Source organism: Triturus cristatus, chromosome 4_2 (genome assembly GCF_964204655.1).
Source record: "Triturus cristatus chromosome 4_2, aTriCri1.1, whole genome shotgun sequence".
Taxonomy (NCBI): domain Eukaryota; kingdom Metazoa; phylum Chordata; class Amphibia; order Caudata; family Salamandridae; genus Triturus; species Triturus cristatus.
Window position 1 is genome coordinate 977,327,722 of NC_140586.1, and position 27,683 is coordinate 977,355,404.

Sequence of the window (27,683 nt, forward strand, 5' to 3'; positions counted from 1 at the left end):
GTTCTGTTGAACTCTTTCAGATGTCTAATGGTTTGTGTTAAAACGTTTTTCTTTTGTACATTAGATAGATATACTGTACACACTATTAGGATCTTCCCCATTGGTCTGAGCTTTGCAGACATGCGTCATCCTTCAGGGTCTGTCCATGGCATCTGTACCTTATGGAAGACAGTCTTCATTATTAGCATTTCCATATTTTCTGCCACAGGTCTGTTTGTGTGTGCGTAGATGTGTCTGCACTTTTTAATTACCCTGCCCTGCTAATCTCATTCCACAGTAGAGTAGGAGCGTCTCCTGAATTAAGGCTTCATCTAAGCATTTATTATTAGGATATTGCTGCTGAACATGCCATTAAAGTTCCTGGTTATCTCCTTAGTGGTTAGGTCACAATCTCCTGTTTCTTTAGCGCTTCATGATTGGCTGTGGACTGTGTGTGCGAAGGGTTGCAATGTGGGTACCTTAGGAGTCTTCTTAATCTAGGGGATGGGAAAGGAGCATTATTTCCACATTCCTCCTGTTATGTGATCGGGATTATGTGACTCAAATGTTTTAAGCTGGTGGTATTTGGATTCTTCTCTCTACTCTTGTCAATATGTAGCTGTACACATCTTTTCATTATGCACCAGATGTACTCCTTTACTTTTAACTGTGGGTATATGTCCCATGCCACCCACTCTTAGTGCTTTTAGGCCTACGCTCAAATCTAGGACTAGGGCAGTCAGTGTGTCAGTGTGATATTCTGGTGTTATGTTTGGTTTTATTCTGCTCGAAAATTATGACACATTCAACTGTTAATGAGGGTGTATGCTTAATAGTGCAAGGCCGCAGTTCTAGTGTTTATGTCTTGCTTGGGTTCAGTCATGTCTGCCTGTCCATCCTCTCCCTGCATTGTATTTAGTCTTGTTGATTAGTATCAGAGTCAACTCCCCTGTATGGTCCTGTAGTAATGTCATCTAGGGATTAACCAACAATATACACAACCTTCTTGAAAAAACAATCAAACACCAAAAATAACTACAAGTCTGCATACTTTCCTTAGGCATCGATTATTGGGTGCTGGTAGTTCTTATTGCTCCTTCCTCAAGTATGTGGTTTGTTTTATGTAATGACCATTTAATTTGTGAGAATGTGGTCCAGAAAGAGTGCCAGGTCCTCAGGTTCTGAAAACTCTGCTGTTTAACCCTCATTATTCTAAATTTCATGTTTCCGTCTTGCAGTCTTGTCTGCTTGGAAAGCAACTTTTCTGTTTGCTGGTGTTTTCTTTATATTCTGAGTTTTCTCTAAATTATGTTTTCAGCAACTGTTGCCTTCCTCCATTTTCTCTGTTATTCCGTACAGTCTAATAGTATTCCTTCTTGATCTGTACTCTGCATCTATTTGATTCTGACACAACTGTACTTTCCCCAATCCAAAAGCTCATTAAGCTATAATTCCACCATGTTCAACTTTCTATTGGTGGAAATTAACCAATCAACCAGTAAATCAATCAATCAATCAATCAATTTGGATTTGTATAGCACTGCTTATCACCAGTGCTGGTATGCAGGTGTTGGAGGTAGTTGCTGCTATGCCTGGTCAGACGAACAGCAAGGTTTTAGCTCACTGCAGGGATGAGGACTTCTGGAGGTGGAGGGGGAGGCTGTTCCAGGTCTTGGTGGCCAGTTGTGAGAAAGAGCGACTGCTACTACTGCTTCAATGAGCACGGATAGTGTGGGCAAGAATGAGGGATGCGGAGCGCAGATGTCTGACGGGTTGGTGGAAGTTCAGCCTGTGGTTAAGGTACGCTGGTCCTTCATTGTGCAGGGCCTTGTAGGCTTGGGTCCACATTTTGAAATGGAAGCTCATGTGGACAGGGAGCCAGTGGAATGTTCTGAGGTGAGGTGTGATGTGGGTTCTCCTCATGAGGTCAAATATGAGCCTGGCTGCTGTGTTTTGGATGGTCTGAAGTGTTTTCAGCAGCCGAGAGGTGACACCAATGTAGAGGGTGTTGCAGTAGTGCAGCTGGCTGGTGATGCGGGCCTGAGTGACAGTGTGTCTGATGCTGGTGGGATGCCAATTGAAGATTTTCTGGACCAAAAGGAGAGTGAAGTAGCAGGTTGAGGACAATGCATTTATCTGTATTTTCATTGTGAGCTTGCTATCGAGTATGATGCCAAGCTTCCTAGGTTGTTCTGATGGTGTGGGAGGGGGCTCAACTCTGCTGGCCACCAGGACTCATTAACTCATGGGGATGTGTTGCTTCTGAAGATGAGTGCCTCCATTTTGTTGGTGTTGACTTTGATGCAGTTGTTTCTCATCCAGCTGGCACTGCTGGTCATGCACCTATGGAAGTTGGCTTTGGTGTTCGTGGGGTCGGCAGATATGATCTGATAAGTCTGGCCAGAGGGGCAATGTATATGTTGAACAGGGTCTGGTTCAGTGAGAACCCTTGGGGACACCGCAGATGATGTACTTTGGGCCAGAGGAATAGGGTAGTGAATGCTCTGGGTTTTTCCGGTGAGGAAAGATGCGATCCATTTGAGGTCATCTCCTTAAATCCCCATTTTTTTAAACTTTTTAAGAGGGATGAGTGGGGCACGGAGTCGAAGGCTGCTGAGAGGTCGAGGAAGATTAGGGCTGAGGTTTCTCCCTGGTCTAGGAAAGACCTGATGTTGTTGCTGTGATTTGAGCGGAACCCTGATTAGGATGGGTCCAGGAGGTCGTGGTCCTTGTTTTTAAGGTTGTTTGTGAGATGTTGGTTGATTGTTTTTCCAGACCTTTTGCAGGGAAAGGCAGCAGGGAGATGGGCTGATAGTACTGTAGCGCTGACATGTCTACGGAAGGTTTTTTGAGGAGTGGCTTGACTTCTGAGTGTTTCCATTCCACTGGGAAGGAGGCAGAGGTGATGGGCGTGTTGAAGGTTGAGGTGAGGCCCTTGCTGATGATGCTGTTCCCCAGGTTGAACATGTGGTGGGGGCAGGGGTCCCTTGGTGCTGCTGAGTTGATGGAGCTATTGATGGTGGTGTTGGTCTGTGTGTGAGATGATCCCATATTTTGATTCTTGGGTTTGAGTTTGAGTCAGTGTGGTTGAGAAAGCTGAGGAGGCTGGTAATGGGTTGTCAGTGTTGAAGTATTCATAGATGGTAGCGATTTCGCTGTGAAGAAAGTCTGCAAGGGTATCGCACAGCTCCTGAGAGGGAGTGATGGTGTTCTCGGATGCTAGGATGTGGGAGAACTCTTTTATGAATCTGAAGAGTTCCTTGCTGTGGTTAAAGCTGGTTTCCAGGATGGTGGTCAGGGAGTCCTTTTTTGCTTTCTCCAGGAGACAGTGGTATTTGTTGAGAGACAGTTTGAAGTTTTCTCCTTGCTGGTGCACCAGATCATTTCTATTCATTTGCAGGTACTTTTTTGGATTTAAGTTCCGGGGTGACTATGTTGGTGCATTTAGTGATTCATAAATTGAGGTTTTTGACAGCCACCTACAGAGTGGAAGAGGTGTCAGGGGCAGAGGCAGTAAAGTGTGGTCAAAAGATTTTTGGCCTCCTTGTTCCAGCTCCTGTGAGGTGCTGGTCTGGTCTGGGGAGGTGTCGAGGGTGGATGTGATAGAGAAATGGACAATCGATTTATCTGACCATGTGAGCTCCAAAGCATTTTTGTACCTGATCCTGTCACTGGCTGTGAAGATAGGGTCCTGTGTGTGCACAGTGATGTGCGTGAGGTTGGTGACTTGTTGGGTGAGGCCTATGTTGTTCATGCTCTCGATTAGGTTGGCTGTATTGGCAACATTGGGCTCATTGATGTGGAAGTTGAAGTCACAGAGGAAGATGAAGTTCTTGGAGTTGATGGCTGGAGGGGTGATGAAGTCAGAGATGGCCTTACAGAAGGCAGGCCGTGGTCCTGGTGGATTGAAAGCCAGGGTGTCTTTAATGGTGGTTTTGCTGTGTGTGTTAATCTGGAAATTGAGGTGTGCCATGATGGGTGTGGTGTTGTCAGTGGCAGCTGTGTAGTGGAGGGATTCTTTGTGGATGATGGCTATTCCACTCCTGAGTTTGTTGGTGCAGTCCTGGTGTAGCATTTTGCATCTGTTTGGTGTGGCGGTGGTGATTCTGGTTCTGATGTGAGGTTGAGCTGGGTTTCGGTCAGGAAGCTAATTTTGGGAGTGAGGGAGGTGATAGTCTCCCAGATCTCGTTGGCATGTTTGTGAAGTGAGTGAGAGTTGATCAGGAGGCGTTGGATTTGTCCTGGTTCAGCTGTAATAGGTGCGTCCCATGGGAGAGTGCTTGGACATTGCAGGAGAAGTGACAATGGCAGCAGGTCACTGCGGGGCCCAGGTTCAGGGCACTTATTTTGGTGCTGGTATAGCTGTGGGTAGATGGAGATCCATGGGTCCTGGCACAGGGCATGGTCAAGGTGTGGATGGGCACAGACAGGCTTATTGTTTGTGGTTAGTCGACAGCTCAGTATAGATCGATTTATTTTCTGAATATAGTTCAGACAATTTTCAATTGAAGGAGCCCATAATTGTGATAATTTAAGTAAGCTCCTACATAAATGTCTCTAACATGTTGGCTAGCACTTGTGATTCACTAGTTGGGCGGGAAAACCTTTTGTTCCCAGCTACAGTTTTGAAGTAAAGGAGTTGTCTAAACTACTTGGAAGATGTCATAAGACAGATGGCTTGCACACTGTGTATGTGTCATTGCATTGAAAGTTGCACACAGTGACTCGGTTCATCCCCTATGATTTTAGGAGGGCCCTTGGTTACCAAGATATTTATTGGACCCACCATCTTGATCAGGTTCTCTACATTCTGGTAGGGAGTAAAACCCAGTTATCCAGATTGTGTACCTCATGTCTGTTTCTTTCATTCTTGGACCGCCTTAAAGCATGCTTGACATATCATGTTCTAATTTGGTCATAAAACATTAACATTGTCTCCCTTGGGTTTTTTTGTGTCACTATGCCAATGTTGTAGGTGTTTTTTTTTTGCAAAGTTTTTATGGTTGATGTCAAACCTGGTTTATTACTGAGTGAACCAGTCTTTGTGCAAGTGGCCTGGTTGTCTGACAGAATATCAAGGAAATCCAGATTCTGTGGACAAAGTATAATGTCAAAAATATTGAAGGTGATGGTACACTTTATGAATACATATAACGTAACCCTGCCTGGTTCTGTCTTCTACGCAACTCGGCAGACTTTGTTCCTTCTGTCTACAGCGCGCAGCAGTGTCTCACCAACCTCTGGGTTTCCCTTACATTCCGACAAGCTCTTCCGGGCTGTAGATGGCCCACAAAGGATGATGTATCTTTATCCCCATTGCATGTGGTAGTTTGTCTCAGTTTCTCTCCCTGGTGTCTCTTTCATGTAGCCCACCGGCCTCCTATGGGAAGGAGTGCAATCAAGAATCTGCCATCTTGCTCCGTGGCATGTCCTGTCTCCTGAGTGTGCCAAATTCTGATCAACTTAGACAGTTCTAATGATCTTATGAGAATGAGATATACTACTTTGATTTAGGTAAACTTCCAGCACTTCATGACAGCAGCCATTGCACACCATTATCTTTTGACGAGGGGTTAAGGGAAGAATTAAACTATGCCTTTTATCTTGTGACATGTTGATAACCTAAAACTTTGGCAGTTATGGATATGACTGTTCAGATTAAAGAACAAGAACAGCTTTGAAAAAAGGAAAACAGAGAGCTGTAACAGCGACAATGGTTTACACCACAGTCTTCTAATACTGCTTAATGAACCAGTCCTCTTCAGCGCGAAAAATCACCACTGGAGCATAATTTATGTTTACATTCTTGTAATCCTGGCCCTTATCTGCACCAGTGCTCTTGCTTGCTGGGAAACAATCAATCAGGGGATGTCTTTAGTGCAGCTAATTAGCCTGGAGATTATCTAGGCGCTGGTGGGGCTCGAAGGCTCAATCGAACAGCCAGATCTTTAGTGCCCTTCGAAATTCCAGGAGAGAGGCAGAGGTTTGTAGTCGCGGGGGGGGGTTGTTCCATGTCTGCCCCGTGAGGCAGGAGAATGAGCGTCCTCCACTTTTGCTTCCTTGGATGCTGGGGGGATAGGTGAGAGAGAGAGATGCGGAAGGTAACTGTCTGAAAGTTTGATGGAAGTTCAGGCGGTGGTTGATGTAGGTGGGTCCCTGGTTGTGAAGTGCCTTGTACGCATGGATCATCAGATTGAATTGGCAACACATATGTATGGGGAGCCAGTGGAGTTTTCTGAGGTGGAGGGTGGTGTGGGTTTGTTGCAGAAGTTCAAGAATGATTGTGGCTGTGATGTACTGTATGGTCTGAAGTCTTTGTAGGAAGTGAGTGGGGATCCCTGAGTCGAGGGTGTTGCCATAGTCTAGTCTGCTGGTGATTAGGGCTTGTGCGACAGTGCATCTTCTGTCCTAGTGGAGCCACTTGTAGATTATGAAGCTAGATGTGCAAAGCAGTTTTCAAGTATACAAAGCCCATCATACTATTCAGTACCAAGTTACCGGATCACATTTTGCTTTTGCAATTTGGTATTTGGAAGAAGCGTGTCTTCCAAATACATTAATTGGTATGGCATGTATTACTGTTTTATGACCGAATTCTGGTTGCAAAACAGTAATACTTTACCACAGGTTCAAATCCCTTCCACTTTAAGAATGTAAAAATTATTTTTAAGAGCAGGCAGTAGTCCCATGGACCACAGCTTTATACAAAAAAATTAACCCCCTAGTTTGATTTGTTCTTTTTAAACATATCCCATTTCCCTTTAAGGAACATGGGATGTGTTTTTAACAACAAAAGACTGCTTTAATAAAAAGCTTTCATGGACATGGTGGTCTGTTAAGCCTAGCAGCCCACCATCCCTGTGATGACTGTGATACCTAATGGGTTGCAAGTTCCGACCTACCTCATTTTAGATTTTAAAGACTTTTTTTAATCCATGATATACAGCATAACACAAATATAAATTAATCTAAAAATAATGAACATTCTGTATAAAAAAACCTAGAGAAAAAACATTAAAGTCTTTATAATTTTATAAGGAAAGGAGGGAAGGTGGGAAAGAGGGAATAAGAGATAGGGAAAACATAAAAGGATAAAAGAAAACATCTTGGTGTTGATTCCGATCCTGTAAAACCCGTGTACGAATCGTCATACGGAGCGTTTTCTCCGTATGACTCGTACCCTGGAAAACCACCTTACAAACAAGCAAGTACGATTCGTACAGAAATACCATTTTCGTATGAATCGTAAAAAACACTGTGAGGCAAAAAAATACATAAAATTCTGATCCGGGACAGTGCGTACGCGACGTCCGCACGGAGTCAGGCAGCGTTTTACGGACCAGTAAGTACGATTCGTACCCACAGCACTCCGCACGGCAATATTATTACGAGAGCCAAAAAGTGCCGGAAATGCTAAGTACGCCGTGATGCACGAGGAAAAGGGGGCCCGGTATGCACCGAAACCCCCCACCCGTATGTACGCACCATACCCCCAGCCCCCCGCATGTACGCGCCGTACCCCCAGCACATACCCCCAGCCCCCCGTATGTACGCACCATACCCCCAGCACATACCCCCAGCCCCCCATAAGTACGGGACTTGTACGAGTCGTACGTAAAAAAATACGGATACGATTTGTATGGGAAATGTTTTTAACGGATCGGAATCGGCACCCTTATAGTATATCATGAATATTATGGCAAAGAATATCACCATTAACATCTATAATTTAGCCTCTAAAAATCAAGAATAACTGTATAAATAGAACAAACAAATTGCATTTAAATGTAAAAGGAGGTCGGAGAGATAGAATATTCATGGAGGAATAAAGGTTTCAGATAATATAGGTATAGAACTTTGTACACCACTGTCAACTTGGGTAAGAAACGTATTAAGAGGTAACCATAACAATTTCACATTATGAGAAGGTTAACATTGCATAGTATACATGGTATCCAACTTATGATGGGAACCCACCATACCTAATATGATAACTTAACTGGCATTTCACATTTAAAACTACTGTGCTGAATAGCAATCACTAATACAATATCTAATAATATATCTTTCGGAAAAGATGGAATAAGAGAATTGGTCAATGTTCCTAAAAAAGATAAGGAATATTAAAAGAGTGATTCACATTGAAAATCTTTTTGACTTGAGGACAAATCATGTGCCAGAAAGAAAGTGTTTTAAGACAATGAAATAGTATATGTATAAAATTTGCTTCAGGAAAATTGTGAGGCCAACATTTAACAGGAATTATAAAGGAGAAGTGAAGCATTACAAAGGAGTAAATAAAGTTGGTGATAAATAAAAAATAGGGACTGTGTAACACTTGTAGATCTAGAGATTTTGTATACATGTACCCACACCTCATTCCAAAAAGAAATAGTCAAAGAAACCCCTAGAAAAAACTTCACTGTGAAACCATGAGATCCTAGTGTTTTCCCCAACTTTAGCATTCCTAAGTCTGTGGCAATTTTTCAGAAGTAAGGTTATTCTCTAAAAATGCAAAACCCAGATTTGGGGAGCAGCATAAGGGGTGTGATCTAAATAATCTACAATTATGCAAGGATGAGAAGTTAATTCAGAAGCATAAAGGGATTTTTTTTAAATGTAACACATTTTTCTAACATTAGCTGTGAATTGCCCGAATGATGTTGAAATCGAGTCAATAATGTATTGCTCCTTTCTTCCAATTGCCAATAATCTACCAGCTTTATTTCTTCCACCATAATATCGGTCATTGTTACTAAGAAGTATAGAGTCAGTTCCACAGTGGAAATAGTATTAAATTGCAATTGTCTTGAAGCAAAGCTATAAGGTAAAAAGCAATTTAGAGGAAAAAAATATTTTCCAAAGATTTAATTGACAAAAGCAACACAGTGTCAAGAATTCCTGTCATACGAGGGGAGGAAAACGGTAACCAGCGAAAACGGACTACATCTCCCAGGATGCTTAGCGGTTGAGAGGTTATGTAAACAGGAGAGCTGTTACAAAACTCAAGGGAAACACGCCCTTATGTAAACAGGAGAGCTGTTACATAACTCAAGGGAAACACGCCCTTATGTAAACAGGAGAGCTGTTACATAACTCAAGGGAAACGCCCTTATGTAAACAGGAGAGCTGTTACATAACTCAAGGAAAACACGCCCTTATGAAACAGGAGAGCTGTTACATAACTCAAGGAAAACACGCCCTATAAAGGGAGGAACCGGGAGGTACAACGCTGTCGGATATTGTGTTTACACCGACGTACCTGCTTCGTGAAGAGCAGTGTTCCGGAGTGGTGCTCCAGTAAGGCAAGAACGGAGGTAGGTCGAGTCGTTACTCCCTGGGCCGTGTCTTGCCCCATCGTCACCTGTGAAGGACCCGGAAGCTCTACCGGTCAACCATTGAGCTTCGCTTTTTGACTCGGCTGAGTCCAAGCGCAGTGGCGCTTTTGCTGGTTGGAGTCGTAACTCTCAGTCCGACCAGAGACACAGGGACTGCCAGCTGTAACGCACACCAGGAGGTGTTTGCCACGTTACAGACTCGGAAGTCCACAGGATCGATCGAGCGGCTGCTCTCGGTTCAGTCTTCTTGCTTTTGATTGGGGTATCGGTGACTCATCACCAGGAGGTGACTCCGAGTCCCGGTGCAGTCTGAGGAAGAGGTTGAGCGGCTGCTCCCTTCAGGTAGAGACCCCGGCTGGGTGTTTCCCTGACTCCTCGATTCTCCCCAACACTCTTCGTGCCCCTCACAGCCTACCGATTGGCATTGTCGGCCATTTCATTTCTGCCCTCTGTTGGCATACGCCGGGATCGGCGTATATGCAGAGGACGGTTAGGACCATCCGTGCTGTGGGCTGGTAACGTACTTAGCCTGGAGGATTCCAGTGACTATAACTTTTGTTTATTCCTTGTATTATATTTGCCTTCATTAAAATAACTAACCCTTCACAAGTGGTTGCGTCCTCATTGTCGTGTCTGTTAAACGATCCTGAGACGTTCAGGGCGTTACACACAGTATGTTCTTGTAAACAACTTTTCTTTTTCTTGGATACATAATTTAAAATGAAATCTCGTGCCAGGCTTTGAACGTATCCCAGAGTAAGGAAGGAGAGACATCTACATTGTCATTAAATGAAAAAAAATCAGAGGCAAAAATAATATACAAACTAGAAGACTGAGCATCCTGCAATATAGAATTATTAAATATCCATGTATGCAAAGGAGAACAAGGGGGAACTAATTCCATGTCTATAATAACCATAGGATGATCAGAAAGTACAATCTTAGTGCTATAAGACTCTATGATTCATTATGCAAGAGATTTAGGAAGAAATATGTGGTCTTATCATGAAAGAGTGCCATGGGAAGCTGAATAAAAAGTAAAATCTTGCACAGTGGAGGTCACTGGCATAACGAGACTTGAGGGAGCCCCCTGCAAGGTACGTTGAGGGGCCCCCTCCGGGCTCGATCAGGAGCTCTCCGGCCAGAGCACTGTGCTGAGAGAGGCCCACTGGAGGTTGAGGGCCCCCACGATACGCAGAAGCTGCAAGGATCTGTGTTATCCCACTGGTAGAGTTAGACAATCTCTAGGAGTCTACCAAGGTTCCTTTAGAGCATGGGTACTCGCAAACATTTGCCCAGGGACCACAAAGTATGGTCTGTGCTGTAACTGAGAGCCACACTGATGCCAGCAGGGTGGTGGTAGGGGCCTGGGTGGGTTAGGAATTGTGTAATGAGGTCTAAATACAATTTTAATAAATGGGCCAGCATTTATTTCCAGGTTAATAAATGCTTGACCATTTATTGAACATGTTTTTCTGAATGTTAGTGCTCAGAAAATAAAGAGCAGCTCAATGTTCTGTTCACCAGGGGAAGGGGGTGCATGTAAAGGTCAAGAGGGCTGCAAGCACCCCCCGGGCCGTACTTTGAGGATCACTGCTTTGAAGATAGCAAAATGAAGGAATAAGAGAAGGGAAAGAAGAAAGGATGAGAACAATAAAAAAACACCAGAGAAGGAAAAAGACAAGGAAGGAAGGTAAGAGGGAAAATCTGAAAAGTAAACAATGAAGAAGAAGAGGAGACAGTACATGTCCAAACAGTCCTACTGAGAATACATACCGGAAAAAATGGAACAGAAGGGAATTGGGTGGTGACGAAACAAGAATAGATGACACACCCGGAAGTCAGGAGTCCACGCCGCATCAGGACAATATACACTCAGGAGGGCTGCTGTACTGTGCAGACGAACAAAATAAATCTGTGGGAAGAAAAGGAGATACTACAATAAATTATGGTACAAATCATGATGATAGAAAGAGCAAAGAGAAAATAGCAAAACATTCAAAGAACATGTTGGACGAATAAATCAACTCGTATATTAATCCATCTTATCCACAATAACCAACATATAAGAATGTATGGACGTTTGAGTTCAGCTGGACAAACAGTATCAGATAAAAAAAAATCAACACGAAGAATGGTCCACCAGTATTCATGGCATCTGATGTGTGGACTTGTGTACATGTTTGGAGTTCTGCTGGATCCTCAAATATAGCAGTATTGTTCTGATAACTCACTTTAAAAATGCAAGGACGAAAAAGTCCATATCTGGCACCTAAAGCCATTAAAGAAGGTCGAAGATTAAAGAACTCTCTTCTCCTGGCCATCCAGGAAACGTCTTTATACAGAAAGATCCTTGACCCAACCAGGACACTTGTCTCTTAGCTTTGGCTGCTGCGAGAACCAGCAAGAACCAGTAGCAAATATATACATTTTAGAAATAATATGACGATTCCTCTTTGGTTTTCCAGGTAACATAGAAGAAGTAAGACAAGGACCTAATCTATGAGCTCTTAGGATGTTGAGCGAGGTAGAATATCGCATGTCCAGCAGTTTTGGAAGAAAGGAGGTAAAAAAGGAAACAGGATAATCCCCTTCAAGTGCTTTGGGAGACCATAAATACGGAAGTTATTTTGCCTATTCCTTTTTTACGAATCCTCCACATTTTTTTTAATCTGACCAACCTCCTTCTCCAAACGATGAATTTTAGATGTTTCCTCATGTAAGTCCACTACCTGCTGCTCCACAAAGGAGACACGATTTTCCATTAATGACCATTTATCATCTAGGTTCTGGTTACACTTGTTAGTCTCCTCAACAAAGGGAGCTCTGCCTGAATCTCCTCAAGCAATATAAGAGGTGGAAGTGCTGCAGATCAGAACTCCTAAATTCCCTCTACTTCCATGAACAGAGTAATTCCACAGTCACACGCACATTCATTCATCATACGCTGGTGGGGCCCATTACACCAACATTCATCCTATCACTCTATCCCTGCCATGTATAAGGGAAACAAGTACCTAACCAATCTGCACATATCTTGAGGTCAATGCAACCAAATCGTAATTTTCTTAAGTCTGATGAAACAATATAATCACATTGAAATTTCAATAATCATAACAGGAAATAACCACCCGACACTGTAATTCAAACAAGTATTGTTTATCTAAATTAATTCATATGAAAAGCCATTCAATTGCAAAATCATTATTCTCATATTTACCTATTCTGGCTAAAAGTCGTTCTCTAAGTCAGGACTGGTCTCTCAGCAAAGAATTAAAGTCTCTTAAGTCTCTTAAGTCACCGTCCTCTCCGTCAGCATCGGTCCTCTGATCATAGGTTCAGGAAGAAGTGGCGAAGTACCCTCTCTAGTCTAGTTATATTTATACTGAATTTTACATATTAAAAGTTACAAACAGAACTCTCGAACATCCGTTAGGCAGGAAAGATGTCGTTTTGCAACATAAAAGAATCTCCGCACTTGGATATCTTGAAATTCAAAACAGGGAAATAGGAAGTCCATAACTAATTTGTTACTTCCACGGATGTCTTTTCCTGAAAATGTATCTCTCGCAGTGCGACCATTACAAGTTTAGCTAATCAAATTGTTTGTTTGTGACAAATGTTCACTTCCAAGGATAACTGGCGGTCATCCCAGATTTGTCATCATTTTCATGGCTTTTCAGTTCAAGCAGAGGCCAGGGTCACAATCTGCACAAAGCCTCTTTCATATTTCATCTACTCAAATGCAGGCTGTAGATGTCGGCCATTTCTTAACGGGCCACAATGGTCAACTTAATTAAAAAGAAACACAAAACAACGTTACTGCATTGTATTGATTATACAGTGTTAATTCCCACTAATACCCTTATGTGTATGTATTTAACTAGCCTTTTGCGACAACAAAAGCCATTTGTACATATTATTTAAAAGCGCAAACATATAATAACATCACATAAGCAACATTTACTTAATTAATTTTCTCACCAACTTAGTTCACTTATTTTTTAGCCATGCAATGCAACCCCACGTATAATTTCTTTCATTAATATGGTTGATTAATAAAAAACACGACAAGTTTAGTACTTAATAATTAATCATTAGTAATTTTAATAATGGCATACGAAAATAAAACTGATGTTTGGATTTAAATAGAAAACCCTGCTCCAGCAGAAGATGCCGATATGTTAGGCGATGGAGGGTCTTGCTTTAACCTATGTGTAGCTGAAGAGGGGGGACTGAGTTTTACTCAGGAAGGGCTGCATGGGAGAGGTATGTGGAGCAGCAGAAGAGGCCATCCCTCCACTATCTGTGTTGGCACTACGATTAGAAGTAGTAGTAGATTGCTTTTTAGGTGAAAATTCAAACTGTGACTTTTTCAATCTGCCCATAAAGGAAGGGTGAAAAAAACACTATAGTCCAGCAGCCAGGAGTCAAAATATTCCAGATAATTTACACAGGCGACAGGCAATAGAGTCAACAGAAGAATACCTAGAACAGTGTCTAATCAATTAAATATTTAGCAATATAATGAACTTGATTATAGATCATCTTCCTCAAAAAAACCAGAAGCAATAAGAGAAAAAAAGGGGGAAAAAGCCATGCCGTGCTATTTTTGCTGAAAATAACAATCGGAAACATTCTGAGGAAACGGCTGTGACGGCAATAATGAGCACGATACTGGTCATATTTCAGAGGAGAGCTGCAGCGGGGCACCCCTCCATCTTCCACTAGTTTGTCCTTGTAAAGACGACTGTCTACACCGCCTCAGAAATGCCAAAGAGGCATTTGAAGGTCCAGGACCCAGCGGAGCTCGGTCTTTAAGCAACCATCTTGTGTGTCGCCGAAGCCACTGTGACTGACCTCATTAATATTCATAAGATAGGTCTAGTTGCAAACCCACTAAGAATCGCTGAGTTTCATACATTAGGAATATGAATTTCCTAATATCGATTCCTAATAAATCACAATTAGGAAGTTGGTATTCCTAATGTTAGTACATCTAGGCCATGAGGTTGTTCGATTTGGAGGTGAAAAGTGTCCGGCGGACCTTCTGTCTCCTTCTGGTGAGGAAGGAGGCTATCCATTTCAGTGCATCTCCTTGATTTCCAATGGGATGCAGCCTTCCAATCAGTGTGTAATGAGATATGGTGTCAAAAGGCACTAAGATGTCGAGGAGGATCTGTGCCTCTGTCTCTCCCCAGCCGAGGAGGGCTTGGATGTAATTGGTGCTGTGTTTGCAGTGTAATCCAGACTGAGAGGTGTCTATTGAAAATGTTTACTCAGCATTGAATTATCCTGTATGCCCGGCTTGCGTATCTGTAGCTTTAGAGTCTAACGGAATCTGCAGGGTCTGGTTCAATGCTCACTTACTGCTGCCATCACTGCATAGCGCCATATGCGGATGACCTGTTAATCCTTCTCCAAGATGCTGAGGAGGACCTGAGCAGAGTCGGAGCCATGCTGGACCAGTTTGTCTTCCTGTCTGGCTTAAATGTAAACTGGCAGAAGTCTAGGCTCTTCCCAACTGCATCGCAGGAGGCCCCACCGGAGAGACTGGGACACCTGCAGTGGGTGCCCCATTGTCTGGCCCGCCTAGAGATCAAGATATACCACGATCATCAGGATCTCCTAGATGGCAACGTAGGGTGCACCATCCGATCTCTTCGATCATCCATAGACTTCGGAGGACCATGCATCTTTCAGTGGCGGGCTGAAGAGCCCTCCTAAATATGGTGGCACTGCCTCGCATTTTGTACTTCTTTGGCACACTCACGCTTTGGATCCTGTAAGAGCTATTTAAAGACCTTGAAACCTTAATAACTACCTTCATATGGGAAATGGGCCACAGATGCGTCACACTGGCCACGATGCAATGCTTGCTGGCAACTGGTGACCTGACGGTCCATGACTTCGAAGCCTATTACTTAGTAGCCCAACTGCAACAATAGATTGCTAGATAGCGGAATCGGGCCATGCCCCAAAATCCATTTGTGCAGACCCTCTCTGTCCTCGCCTAAGTGTTCCCTTGAGTGAAGCGTAGCTCTCCTGATGCCACGTGGGAGCTGCAGGTGATCACTTGGTGTTAGAACCGATGCTTGCAAAAGACAGATAGCGGGGTTCCTTACTCTCAGGATATAGCCCTTCTACTGCTAAGAGAACTGCTCCATGGGGGAAGCTAGAGAGGTTAGGACTCCTGATTGAAAGCAGAAGACCTATTTCGACCTATTTCAAGACTCTGCAATGTGTCTGTTCGAGGACTGCTGAGCAGAATTTCATCTACCACAAGGCAATTTTCTCTTACACAGAGCGAGTAGACGTTATGGAAACACTGGGGTGCTGCCGCCGAGGGTGCTGCGAACCTACCATCACTCGGCTCTCTCAGCTAGCATCATAAAGGCGGTCAAATGTTTTATTTATTTATTTATTTATTTACTTACTTATGCTTGTACATGGCCATACGGGAGGACCCCCAGTATCCGCTGGATCACCTGCGCTTGCGATGGGAGGGGGATATCGGAACCCCGATCGAGGCAAAGGCATGGGATACCATGCTAGAGTGAACTTTGAAGGTGTCCATGAATGCATGTTTTAAGCTTATCAATTATTAGCTCCTTCACAGATCATACCTAACTTCGGAGCGCATCATGAGATACTTTCACTAGGCCGATGCCGCCTGCCTCCGATGTGGCGAAGTGGGAGCCCACATTTTCCACATGTTCAGGTCATGTCCTTCGCTTACGACTTACTGGGGGGAATCATAACCACTGATGCAGATGTCACGGGGAGGGAGATTCCTAATTCCCCTGGCCATTGCCTCCTAGGACGGTTTCCACACACAGCCAAAACCAAAGCCACAAGTACATTTCAGGATGTGTTTATTCTAGCCAAGCGCGAGATGGCGAGGAATGGGAAGACACCAGGGAGGTACCAAATAGCAACATTGATGAGGGAGGTGAAGAAATGGGCAGGGTGCGAGGGGAGATTGCTACTGCGAGAAGCCACATTCATATCTCCTGGATCCGCCACTCCTATTCAATCCCCGTTTGGATCCCGCATCGCCGGTTCACACTGAGACCCCACTGTAGAAGGGAATGATACGGGGACTCCAAGAATACTGAGAGGATCTTGCTTGTTTGGTGCCCAGATAGGTCCTACCTGCTTCTTCATACCTGCCATGTAACACACAGAAAAATCCACACATTGGCACAATTCATACACAAATTAGTACTGACTCAGAGGGAGAGAGAGGGAAAGGGAGGGATTGTTTTTATCTTTGTGTTGCTTATTTCTTATTGCTGTTGTGTAATTGTACTGAACCTCAATAAAAATATGGAGAGCTGATATCTGGTCATTTAAATAACAACATGCCCTCACACTTTCTATCACTGTCTTTCTAAGGACTGCACACAAGCCCTGCTCAAGCAGCAACCAAAATTGGTGTCAGGGTAAAGTCACACACAAATCACAAACCTGTGCTGAACCCACTGTTAGTTTGGCACAAAGCAGTCAGATTTGTTTTTTATAACATTTTGTTGCTCTTTGCAAAATCAGCAAATAAAAGATACACACTTTGCAGTCCATCCCAGGAGACCCCAGGGGCCAGTTACAATAAAACTCTCCTCTGAATGGAACCTCTTCCTCCACCTTAGGCGCTCCCCATGCTGACTCGGTAGTATGCCCACCATTGTCCGCAAACTTCGTAAAGTTTCTTGGGGCTTCCACGTGTTCTTCTAATGTCACCCACCCGTCCACACCTGCACTCCATTCCTTCATGGGGGAGAGTGGGACATCCAGCATCTTCCAATACTTGGCGATGTCCCATTTTGCCAGTAGCTTTCCCAGCCTTACAGAGTTCTGTCAGCCCTCGGGCCACACAGGTCGTCCAGGAGGCCAATCAGGGAAATTTTGGGTGATGCCTCAATTGTCAGGCCCACTGTGGTACTGTAAATTTCAGAACCACGTTGGAGGCATGGCTCTACCATGCCGATTTTGGTATCAGCGAACCGCAAATGATAAATGCGGTATGTACGAGTGTTTTCGTCATGTTTCACCAATGAATTCACCTTGTATACGATACTACATATTGAACCCTCGGGTTCCATTTTAGAACAGTAGCCATTTTGTGGTTGCCCTCACATAGGCTGTGCACTAAGGCCATGCATAGGCCTAAAGGACACGTACACCTTCTGTGACTTCTTTGTGACCTGTGCAAACTGACTCCGCTGCCCGAGGTCAATCCTGTCCGGCCGGTTCCTTTTACTGTGGCCAAATGAGATTAGCATCAGGGCTCGACACATCATAAAGTCTTTCATCCCACACGAACCCTGACTAATCTCTTTCACATCTGACTCTGTTTCCTACTTTATGGCTTGTTTTACGAGGAGGAGGTGCCCACTTTTATTGGGGTCTGCTGATATCTGATGAGGGTTCTGAGCCTTGCTGGGTAAATAATTGTGGGCTGAACGAACTGACATGTGGGAATGTCATCATGACTCTGCTTTTTCTTTGAAGCGAAAATATGTGAATGACCACTTGTAAAGTAAGGGCGGTGTTGCCTCTCTAGCTTTTTCATTTGTTTAGGAATGTGACTGGTACAACTCCCTTGCATGCCTAGGGCATAATAAATGGTATAAAAGGTCTGAGCTAAGACCATTCTGGAGGCTGCCTCATTCAGTTGCTTTAGGTGCTCCTGGGCGACGTAGCCTCACTCATTTGAGTTTAATAAAGATGTCTTTTGATATTTCAGTTTCTTTGCCAAGTTCTTTGTTATATTACCCTGAGAATGAAAATTTACATTACCACACCACACCTTCAGGAGGGTCCTGAACATGTTAAGCCAATATCCTTGGATGACTGGGCAGCCCCACACCATGTGGAAAAAACCTCTCATGTGCTTCTGACCCACTAGTAGTATTTAATTTACAGGCCCTGGAAACATATTACACTACTTTACTGGAGAGTTGCAAGTAAATTAAATGTGCCAATCGGGTGTAGGCAATTTCACCATGTTTAAAGGGAGAGACCAGAAGCACTTTAGCACTGGTTAGCAGATGTAAAGTGCTCAGAGTCCTAACAGCCTACAGAAATGGGTTCAGAAGACAGGAGGGTGAAAGCAAAAACTTAGCAGCTGACCCTGTAGAAAGGGTCATGTCCAACATGGGGCTATAATTTACATTCAATTGAATACTTTTTTTCTCCAATTGAAAAGTCGTTTTGAAAGTGCATTCCCCACTCTTCTTGTCAACACACTTGCGTTCTCTCTCAGTGCTGCAGCTGAACTCATATGAGTAGCAGATTCCTAACCCCTGTCTTTGATTTCGTTTTTAAAACTAGTGTCAGAAATGTACTTTTTTGTATTGCTCATTTTTATATTTTATTCGCATCCTTTTTGTATTGTTTACCTGATGCACTGAGAATCATTCATACAAGTTCGAAAGAATCAGGAAAAATACCCTGCCAGGGACTGTGCATCACTGATGCTGCTTTGTGCTTTAATAACTCAAATATGTAAATGTGCCAGAATTTCAACCACTGACAAGGACAAGAGAAGAGAAGCCAGAACATGCATTTTCCAATCTTAGACCCATTGTCTACCCACCCATACATATGAAATGTGCTTGTGAATGAAATCTACTTTGTGCATCAGCGAATTACTACTGATTCCAAGATTACGTCATCAATCCTGATAGACTTTTCAGTCAGATGGTGTCTCCAGTGTTTTTGTTTCCCATCGTGTGCTTTCTGCAAGAGCTGGGAAACTACATGTGTGCATGTAAAAAAATTTAAGTGTGGAAATACAGAACAGTGTGATAGGAACTGACCTCTGACCTCAGAAGTTATCAGTGTCCACATAAGTATGATTAAAACAGCTTTCTTTAGCTGTCTCTTTATTCCTTTAATCATGGTAGACAGTGGGAAAAAAGTTCTTGATATTGTTGAATAAATATTAATGATTATCTATAAATATATTTTCCTTCTTTTAAGACACAGCAAAAGTTCGACTGACAAACTCCAAAGCCCCCTGTGCTGGGATTGTACAGGTGAGGTTGTTTTTCCAGTGGGAACGAGTCTGCGACAGTCAATGGGACATGAAAGATGCTGCTGTGGTGTGTAGAGAGCTGAACTGTGGAGTTCCAATTTCAGTCCCTCCAGCCTCAGCCTTCGGAGCAAACAAAAATGAGCCAATTGGGATGTCTGATGTCAAATGCAAAGGCAATGAAAACACACTTCGGCAGTGTCCTTACAGCAGAAAGACACAGGAATTTTGTTATGATGGAAGATATGCAGCAGTGAACTGCACAGGTAAGAACTACAAAACCACTTCTGGCTGCCATGGAATCCAAAAACTCAACAAAAACAGGCAATGGAGAGTACAGGCCTTCCCCATCCACAACCTCTTGATCACCCTTCTCTAGGAGAGTCCTCCCACCACTTCTACTGTTTCCATCCATTATGATTAAACCTCCTCGTACAGCACTTCCTCCTTTTCTGTCCAGTATTATTACACCTCCTCTGACAACACTTCTTACATTTCCATCCAATGTGATTGCAACTCCTCCTTCAGCACTTCTTACCTTTCCATCCAGTCTTATTACACCTCCTCCTACAGCACTTTCTCCCTTACCATCCTGAGTGATTACACCTCCTCGTACATCTCTACCTCCCTTTACATCTTCTCCTTCTGCACCACTTCTTCCCTTTCTGTCCAGAGTGATAACATGTCCTCCTGCAATGTTTCTTTACATCCACTTCGATTACATCTCCTCTAACAGCACTTCTTCCATTTCCATCCATTATGATGACACCTGCCCCCACAGTGCTTCTTTCCATTCCATCCAGTGTGATTACAGCTCTTCCTAGAAAGCGTTTTTCCTTTCCATCCAGTGGGATTACACCTCCTCCTCTAGCACTTCTTCCTTTTACACCCAGTGTGATTACACCTCTTCCTGCAGCACTTCTTCTCTTTCCATCCAGTGGGATGACACTTCCTCCTGCACCGCTTCTTTTCTTTCCATCCAGTGTGATTACACCTCCTCCTACAGCACTTCTTTTCTTTCCATCCAGTGTGATTACACCTCTTCCACCAGCACTTATTCCCTTTCCATCCAGTGTGATTACACCTCCTCTACCAGCATTTCTTCCCTTTCCATCCAGTGTGATTACACCTCCTCCTATAGCACTTCATCTCTTCCCATCCATTGTGATCACACCTCCTCCACCAGCACTTCTTCCCTTTCCATCCAGTGTGATTACACCTCTTCCTACAGCACGTATTCCCTTTCCACCCAGTGTGATTACACATACTCCTGCAGCACTTCTTCCTTTTCTATCCAGTGGGATTACACTTCCTCACACAGCACTTCTTCCCTTTCCATCCAGTGGGATGACACTTCCTCCTGCACCGCTTCTTTTCTTTCCATCCAGTGTGATTACACCTCCTCCTACAGCACTTCTTTTCTTTCCATCCAGTGTGACTACACCTCCTCCTACAGCACTTCTTCTCTTTCCATCCAGTGGGATGACACTTCCTCCTGCACAGCTTCTTTTCTTTCCATCAGGAGTGATTACACCTCCTCCTACAGCACTTCTTTTCTTTCCATCCAGTGTGATTACACCTCTTCCACAAGCACTTCTTCCCTTTCCATCCAGTGTGATTACACCTCCTCTACCAGCACTTCTTCCCTTTCCATCCAGTGTGATTACACCTCCTCTACCAGCACTTCTTCCCTTTCCATCCAGTGTGATTACACCTCCTCCTATAGCACTTCATCCCTTTCCATCCATTGTGATCACACCTCCTCCACCAGCACTTCTTCCCTTTCCATCCAGTGTGATTACACCTCCTCCTACAGCACTTCCTCCCTTTCCATCCAGTATGACTACACCTCCTCCTACAGCACTTCTTCCCTTTCCATCAGTGTGAGTACACTCCTCGTACAGCACTTCTTCCCTTTCCATCAGTGTGATTACACCTCCTCCTGCACCATTTCTTTCCTATCATCAGTTTATGTTTATGTTTAGATGCTTGTATAGCGCTCGAATGCCGAGGCGTCTTGGCGCTGGAGCGTGAGGGCAGGGAAAATGAAATTGTGAAAGAAAGGCCTATGCGGCTGGAAACAGTGGGGATTTCAGACTCTTCCTGAAAAGCTGGAGGTTAGGTTGCAGCTGCATGGGGAGTGGCAGTTTGTTCCAGAGTTTAGCCGCACAGTGTGTTATTCCTCGACCCCCCCATCTCGCCCGTCTTATCTTCATAATTTAAATGAGACCTTGACCAGCCGATCTGAGAACACATGAAGGAACATATGTTGTGAATAGTTTTTGAAAGTCCTCAGCACCACCCCCATAAATTGCCTTATGCACAAGGGTTAAAGATTTAAATTCTATGCGCTGTTTATTGGGCTGCTAATGAAGTGATTTAATTCCAGCTGAGGTTGGCTATCCTCTGGGTATGCCCAGTAGAAGTCTCGCTGCAACGTTTTGTAGGGATTGCAGTTTTTGTAGTTGGAATGTATCAATTCCCAGGAATAGAGTGTTGCTATAATCTAGTTTTGATAGAAAAAGAGCTACCATCACTGTCATTTGTAGTTCTTGAGGAATAAATGGAAAAAAAGTTCTCAAGACTTTTAAGAGAAAAAAAAACGATGAAATAGGGCTGTATACCTGGGCACCGAAATTCAGTTTGTTATCGAAAATGATCCCTAAATTCCTGACCTTCTCTACTGGGCAGGGACATTCTTCGGCCTTGGTTAGCCACCAAGACCGGTTCCACAGGGGCTGGCCCGGCCCAGACTCCATCACCTCTGTCTTATCTGTATTTATTTTCAGATAGCTCTGACTCATCCAGGCCATGATCTCAGTGAGACAGGCATGGAACCTGGCTGCTGTGGTCTCTGGCTGATATGTGACGGAGATGAGAAGTTGAGAGTCATCAGCGTAAGAGACCAGAGCAAAGCCACGCCTCCTAACGAGATTGGCCAGCAGGGTGACGTAAAGATTGAACATGGTCGGTGATAGGGCACTTCTTCCCTTTCCATCAGTGTGATTACACCTCCTCCTGCAGCACTTCTTCCCTTTCCATCAGTGTGATTACACCTCCTCCTGCAACACTTCTTTCCTTTCCATCAGTGTGAATACACCTCCTCCTGCAGCACTTCTTCCCTTTCCATCAGTGTGATTACACCTCCTCCTGCACCGCTTTTCCTTTTCCAACCAATGTGATTACATCTCTTCCTACAGCTCTTCTTCCCTTTCCATCTCTTCTAATTACACATTCTCCTGCAGCACTACTTCTCTTTCTATCCAGAGTGATATCACCTCACCCTACAGCACTTCATTACTTTACATCCATTATGATTACACCTCCTTCTACAGTACATCTTCCCTTTCCATCATTGTGATTACATCTTGTTGGAACGTGTTTTATTTGTACTGATAATTAGGGACCTACCACTTATAATTAGGCCACTAACACAATAAAAGGGTTAGTCAAGGTCTCAATAAAGTATTCCTTGCTCAACCCTTGGTAGCTTACAACGAGCACACAGGCGTAACTTAGGCGACAGGAGTGTAAATCATTTGAAAACAACAATACATTAAATAGAAAAGACACAATACACAATAAAAGTCCAACACCAATTTACAAAAATAGGTTGCAATTTTATGAACAAATAGACTTAAAAATTACATAAACCCAATGTGGGGAACTGGAGGTATACATTTGTAAAGAATAAACACTGTCTAGTGTTTAAAAAACAAGGGTGCCACATTGAGACATCTAGAATACGCTTGACCAGGACAAAATCCAAATTTGATGCCGACCGCAATGGACCCTGGTCAGTCACATTAAGCAGGAGGTCTCAGTCAAAATTTGACCTTCGCACCTAGAGACTTGTCTGGAGTAGTTTTGCTCAAACGTGGAGGAAGTCTCTTCTTCAAGCTGTATCCGGGTCAACGTTGTAGGCCTGATCCTACATGAGGCCCCAGTCATATCCTGGGAGTCTTGAGCTCTGGAGCTTTCATTGGGATGGACCTAAAATCCAGGCAGCTTCGCAGTTCGATGTAGTCGGCTTGATTCTCGACATTTGGCTGGTCACCTTATGGAGCTTTTTCCAAAAGTTGCTCAAAAGTCTGGAACTTCATCCTGAAGTTGCTCTTGATGGTTCAAAGTGTCTAAAACACCAATCCCAGGGTCTAGAAACTCTGAGATGGTCCTTGGGTAATTGGGACTACAATTCCCTCAATGCACCTGGCAAATCCATAAAAATCCACTGGACGCACTCCAGGATGGAGACTTCTTGGTGGAAATGATGCAGGTGAGCTCTGCAGTTTGCAGGGAGCCCACTCCTTTATCCTTGTAAGGCCAGGCAAAGTCCTTAGGGCTGAAGTACCAGATTGTACAGCAGGTGGAGTCCTTCAAAGTACAGTCCTTCAGGTGCAGATCAGGGTTTCAGCAGGGCAGTCCTTCTTTTCCTTATTGTTTCAGGCAGCATATCTTAGTTGCTTGGCAACTCTTCAATATTTATGCAGTCTTCCTGGGCATCAAGCAGGGGGACAAACCTGACCAATGGGAAGCAGAGTTTCACCCTCAGGTATGACGACTTCCTCCGAAGTGTGGCATATTGTTGCCCCAGAAATCACTATTCTTCTAAATTCCAAGAAGGAGAAACTTTCTCCTGAATGGTTAAATCTGGCAAAGCCATCCCATTGGTGTGACTAAGATTCTCTAACACACCCCTTTCAGCTGGTAATGAGTCAGAATATCAAGGGTACAAAAACTGAACTACGATAATATCGAGTTAAAAATATCGAATTGATGGTGAGTAATATCAATTTATACAATATAGAAACCATTAATATCGTTTGTAGAAATATAGTTGTTTAAAATATCATTTCCTGCAATATTAATTAAATTTTCAGTAGTTATAAAGCTTAATATAATTAAATGTTGTGTTTTTTAGTTGTATAGTGTTTTGTGGGTTTATAGGGCTATAGGGTGAAAAGTAATTTAATTATAATTAATTCATGATTATTTTTAAAAAATGTGCAACAACCAACCACAATAGCCACACTTAACCGCTAAGTTCCTCTTTTGATTGTCAGAAGGTAATGAGAGATGGTGTGCACATACAACTCCTGCACCTGCCGCTGTTAAGCGCATACTGCAAAGCAGAATAGAAACTGTATACACGTGAAGAGGTGCACTCCCAAGATGTCTTTTCCAATAAGTAAGACTGAGCAAATTCTTTACGTAAGGCCATCCTTTATTTTAAGCGTCATCAGGCAACATGCGCTCCAGACATCAAGTTTCGTTCAAGAAAGATTGAACTTATGCTGGTGATTATTGGCAATGTTGTTAATTGCTTAATTAAATGTTTTTAAGGTTTAGGTTGTGGGGTTCATACAGCTAAAGGGTGGGGTGTAAACTATTTTATTTTATTTGTTAATTACTTGTTGAAATATTAATATTTACTTAATTGTAAATTAATTAATTGTGCTATTAATTGTTTTTTACATTTAATTTTAGGTGGGGGTTCTGGGGCCTATGCTAAAAAAGCGTGGGAAGTTAATTAATTTTAATTAATTTATAATTTAGATTTTCAGAAATAATATTTTTTTAATTGATAAATAATTATGTTAATTGTGCGTGTAAAATATTTAAATTTAGATGTGTGTTTTGTAGGGGTATGGGCTGGGAGGTAAATCAATTTTACATTTTTAATACTAAATATATTTTGTATTCAACATATTTGTTTAAATGTATTTAAAGTTTTTACATTTTTTGAATTTTGTTTAAGATATTTTAATTGTTTTTATTGTTACAATTAGTGGAGTGGGAATAGTACATTTTTCCCCTCCACATTCCAACACTTTCTCTAATGTTGAACTGACTGGAGTGGGAATATTAATTTGTTCCCACCCACAAACCAACACTTTCCCTAGTGTTGCATTGACAGTAGTGGAAATAGTAACTTTTTACGCCCTGCAATCCAACACTTTCCCTACTTTTCCATTGACTGGAATGGGAATAATAAATGTTACCCCTCAACAATCCAGCGCTCTCCCTACTGTTGCATTCCCTGGAGTGGGAATAGTAATTTGTACCCCTCCGCAACCGAACACTTTCCCTACTTTTCCACTGACTGGAGTGGGAATAATACATTTTACTCGTCCGCAATCCAGCACTTTCCCTACTGTTGCATTGACCGGAGTTGTAATAGTGAATTTTACCCCTCCGTTAACCAACACTTTCCCTACTGTTGCTCCAACTAGAGTGGGAGTAGTAAATGTTACCCTTCCGCAATCCACCATTTTCCCTACTGGTGCACTGACTGCAGTGGGAAAATTAAATGTTTTATTTTTGTTGAGTATAATTTTTATTGTTGTGTTAATTGTAGTGCGTATAAAAAATTATATTATTTTGCAATGTAATATTTTATGTAATTTTATATTCAGTGTAGTAAGAGTAGTACATTTTATTTTTGTGTGATATAAACATTTTTGTTATTGTGTTGTATTAGGTGGGAACATTTATTTTTATATTTATTTAGTCTAAAAATGTTTTTTTTTAAAGTAGTGGGAAATATATATGTACTTATTTTGTCGTTAATAATGTATTTTATATTGTTGTGATTTACATAATTATTTGTTTTATTTATTGTAATAATAATATGTATAATTTAAAGATGTATACATATATATTTTATACTAGTATAATATTTATGACTTATTAAAATATATTATTATTTAAAATAGTAGTTTATTCAAATATTTCTTATATGTGTGTGTGTTTATATATATTTATATATATATATATATGTGTGTGTGTGTTTCAACATTTTAAAAAGTATGTTTATTTGGTATGTTTGTTAAAATATACATTTAAATATATTTAATTTTTTTATAAATTACTGTTATCAATTTTTTTTGTTTATTTTAACATTTTAAATTATACATATTTAAAAAATCGATATTTAATAATAAAACTATAATTTTGTAAACAATATTTATTTTTCGATATTTTTGTACTTACCGGTTTTAGTATTTCAAAGTCGATATTTTTGTATCCTGTATTTTTGATTTGATCATTTTTACATTGATATTTTCATTGTCAATGATCTGTCAGGGAACCCTTCTAGCCCCTTCACTAATCTAATCACAGGAGCTCCTATGTGGCTGGGGATGTGAGGGTAAATCTGTGTTGTCATACAGTGTCATTCTCCCTTTTAAGACCCCTGGGGGCCTTGCTGTGAAATCCATCACCCTGAGCATAGCGCTCCACCTACCTGCCATCCTGTGCACCCGTGAGGAGCCTGCAGCCCCAAATCCTTCGTGGTTTGTTTCCCCTGCCGCCTTCTGTCATCCGAGGCCGCAGTAGGGGGAAACTACAGGCCCCAGCATCCTCCCTTGCTCTGCCCATTGACGCCGGAAAACGCGCCCGGAGGCGCTATATCTACCGAGGCTCCCTCGGTGGAGCGGGGGGCCTTGCTGTGAAATCCATCACCCTGAGCATAGCGCTCCACCTACCTGCCATCCTGTGCACCCGTGAGGAGCCTGCAGCCCCAAATCCTTCGTGGTTTGTTTCCCCTGCCGCCTTCTGTCATCCGAGGCCGCAGTAGGGGGAAACTACAGGCCCCAGCATCCTCCCTTGCTCCGCCCATTGACGCCGGAAAACGCGCCCGGAGGCGCTATATCTACCGAGGCTCCCTCCGCGTCGCGGGACGCGCGCGGGCGCCGCCGGGCTGAGCCCGGGCAGAGGGCGGGCCGTCTGTGGCCGTCAGGGGCAGGAAGAGGCAGGGCAGGGCCACGGACCTTTGACCATCTACAGACTCTACGTACTTGTAAGTGTATTGTTCCACGTGTTCACCTGTGTCACAGGCTACTGGACTGATTGTTATGATGCCGAAGGCCAAGTCTATTAACCAGTCTGGTACAGGAGAAAAGAGGACCCTGGATAATTATATGGTAAAAGTTGTTAATAAGATCAATAAAGAACGGAGACTCTCATTGGGTAGATCTAGCTCAGAAGTACCGTCAGTGGATACATCAGCACCTAATACCGAAACATCTACTTTAGAAAGTTGCAGGGGTAATACTGACATTGAGACCGTAGTCGATGCACCCCCTGATGTGGCTAATGTTAATGTTAATATTGAAAGCATTGAGGATTCTATCTCTGTAAATGATTCTACCCCCCCACAGACCATAGCACCTTGTCCCAATATTGATACAATCCCTTCTCCCATGCCGAGGAAAGTGCGGGCATGTAGGAAAGCCCCAGTGAAGAGGGCGGTGTCTTATAAATCCAAAAAGCAGGGTACAATCCAACAGAGCAGGGTGGCTACACCAGACTCGTTAAAAGATATATTG

The 27,683-nt window shown here is 42.9% G+C and overlaps 1 protein-coding gene across 1 annotated transcript in view; it reads left to right on the forward strand.

The window, feature by feature from the left end:
• Window positions 1-27,683, forward strand: part of LOC146839193 (CD5 antigen-like) — a 416,800-nt gene that overhangs the window by 216,844 nt on the left and 172,273 nt on the right. The window contains exon 5 of the mRNA XM_085603211.1: window positions 19,302-19,619. Coding sequence (XP_085459337.1) covers window positions 19,302-19,619 — 318 coding nt within the window. The remainder of the gene's footprint in view (window positions 1-19,301; window positions 19,620-27,683) is intronic.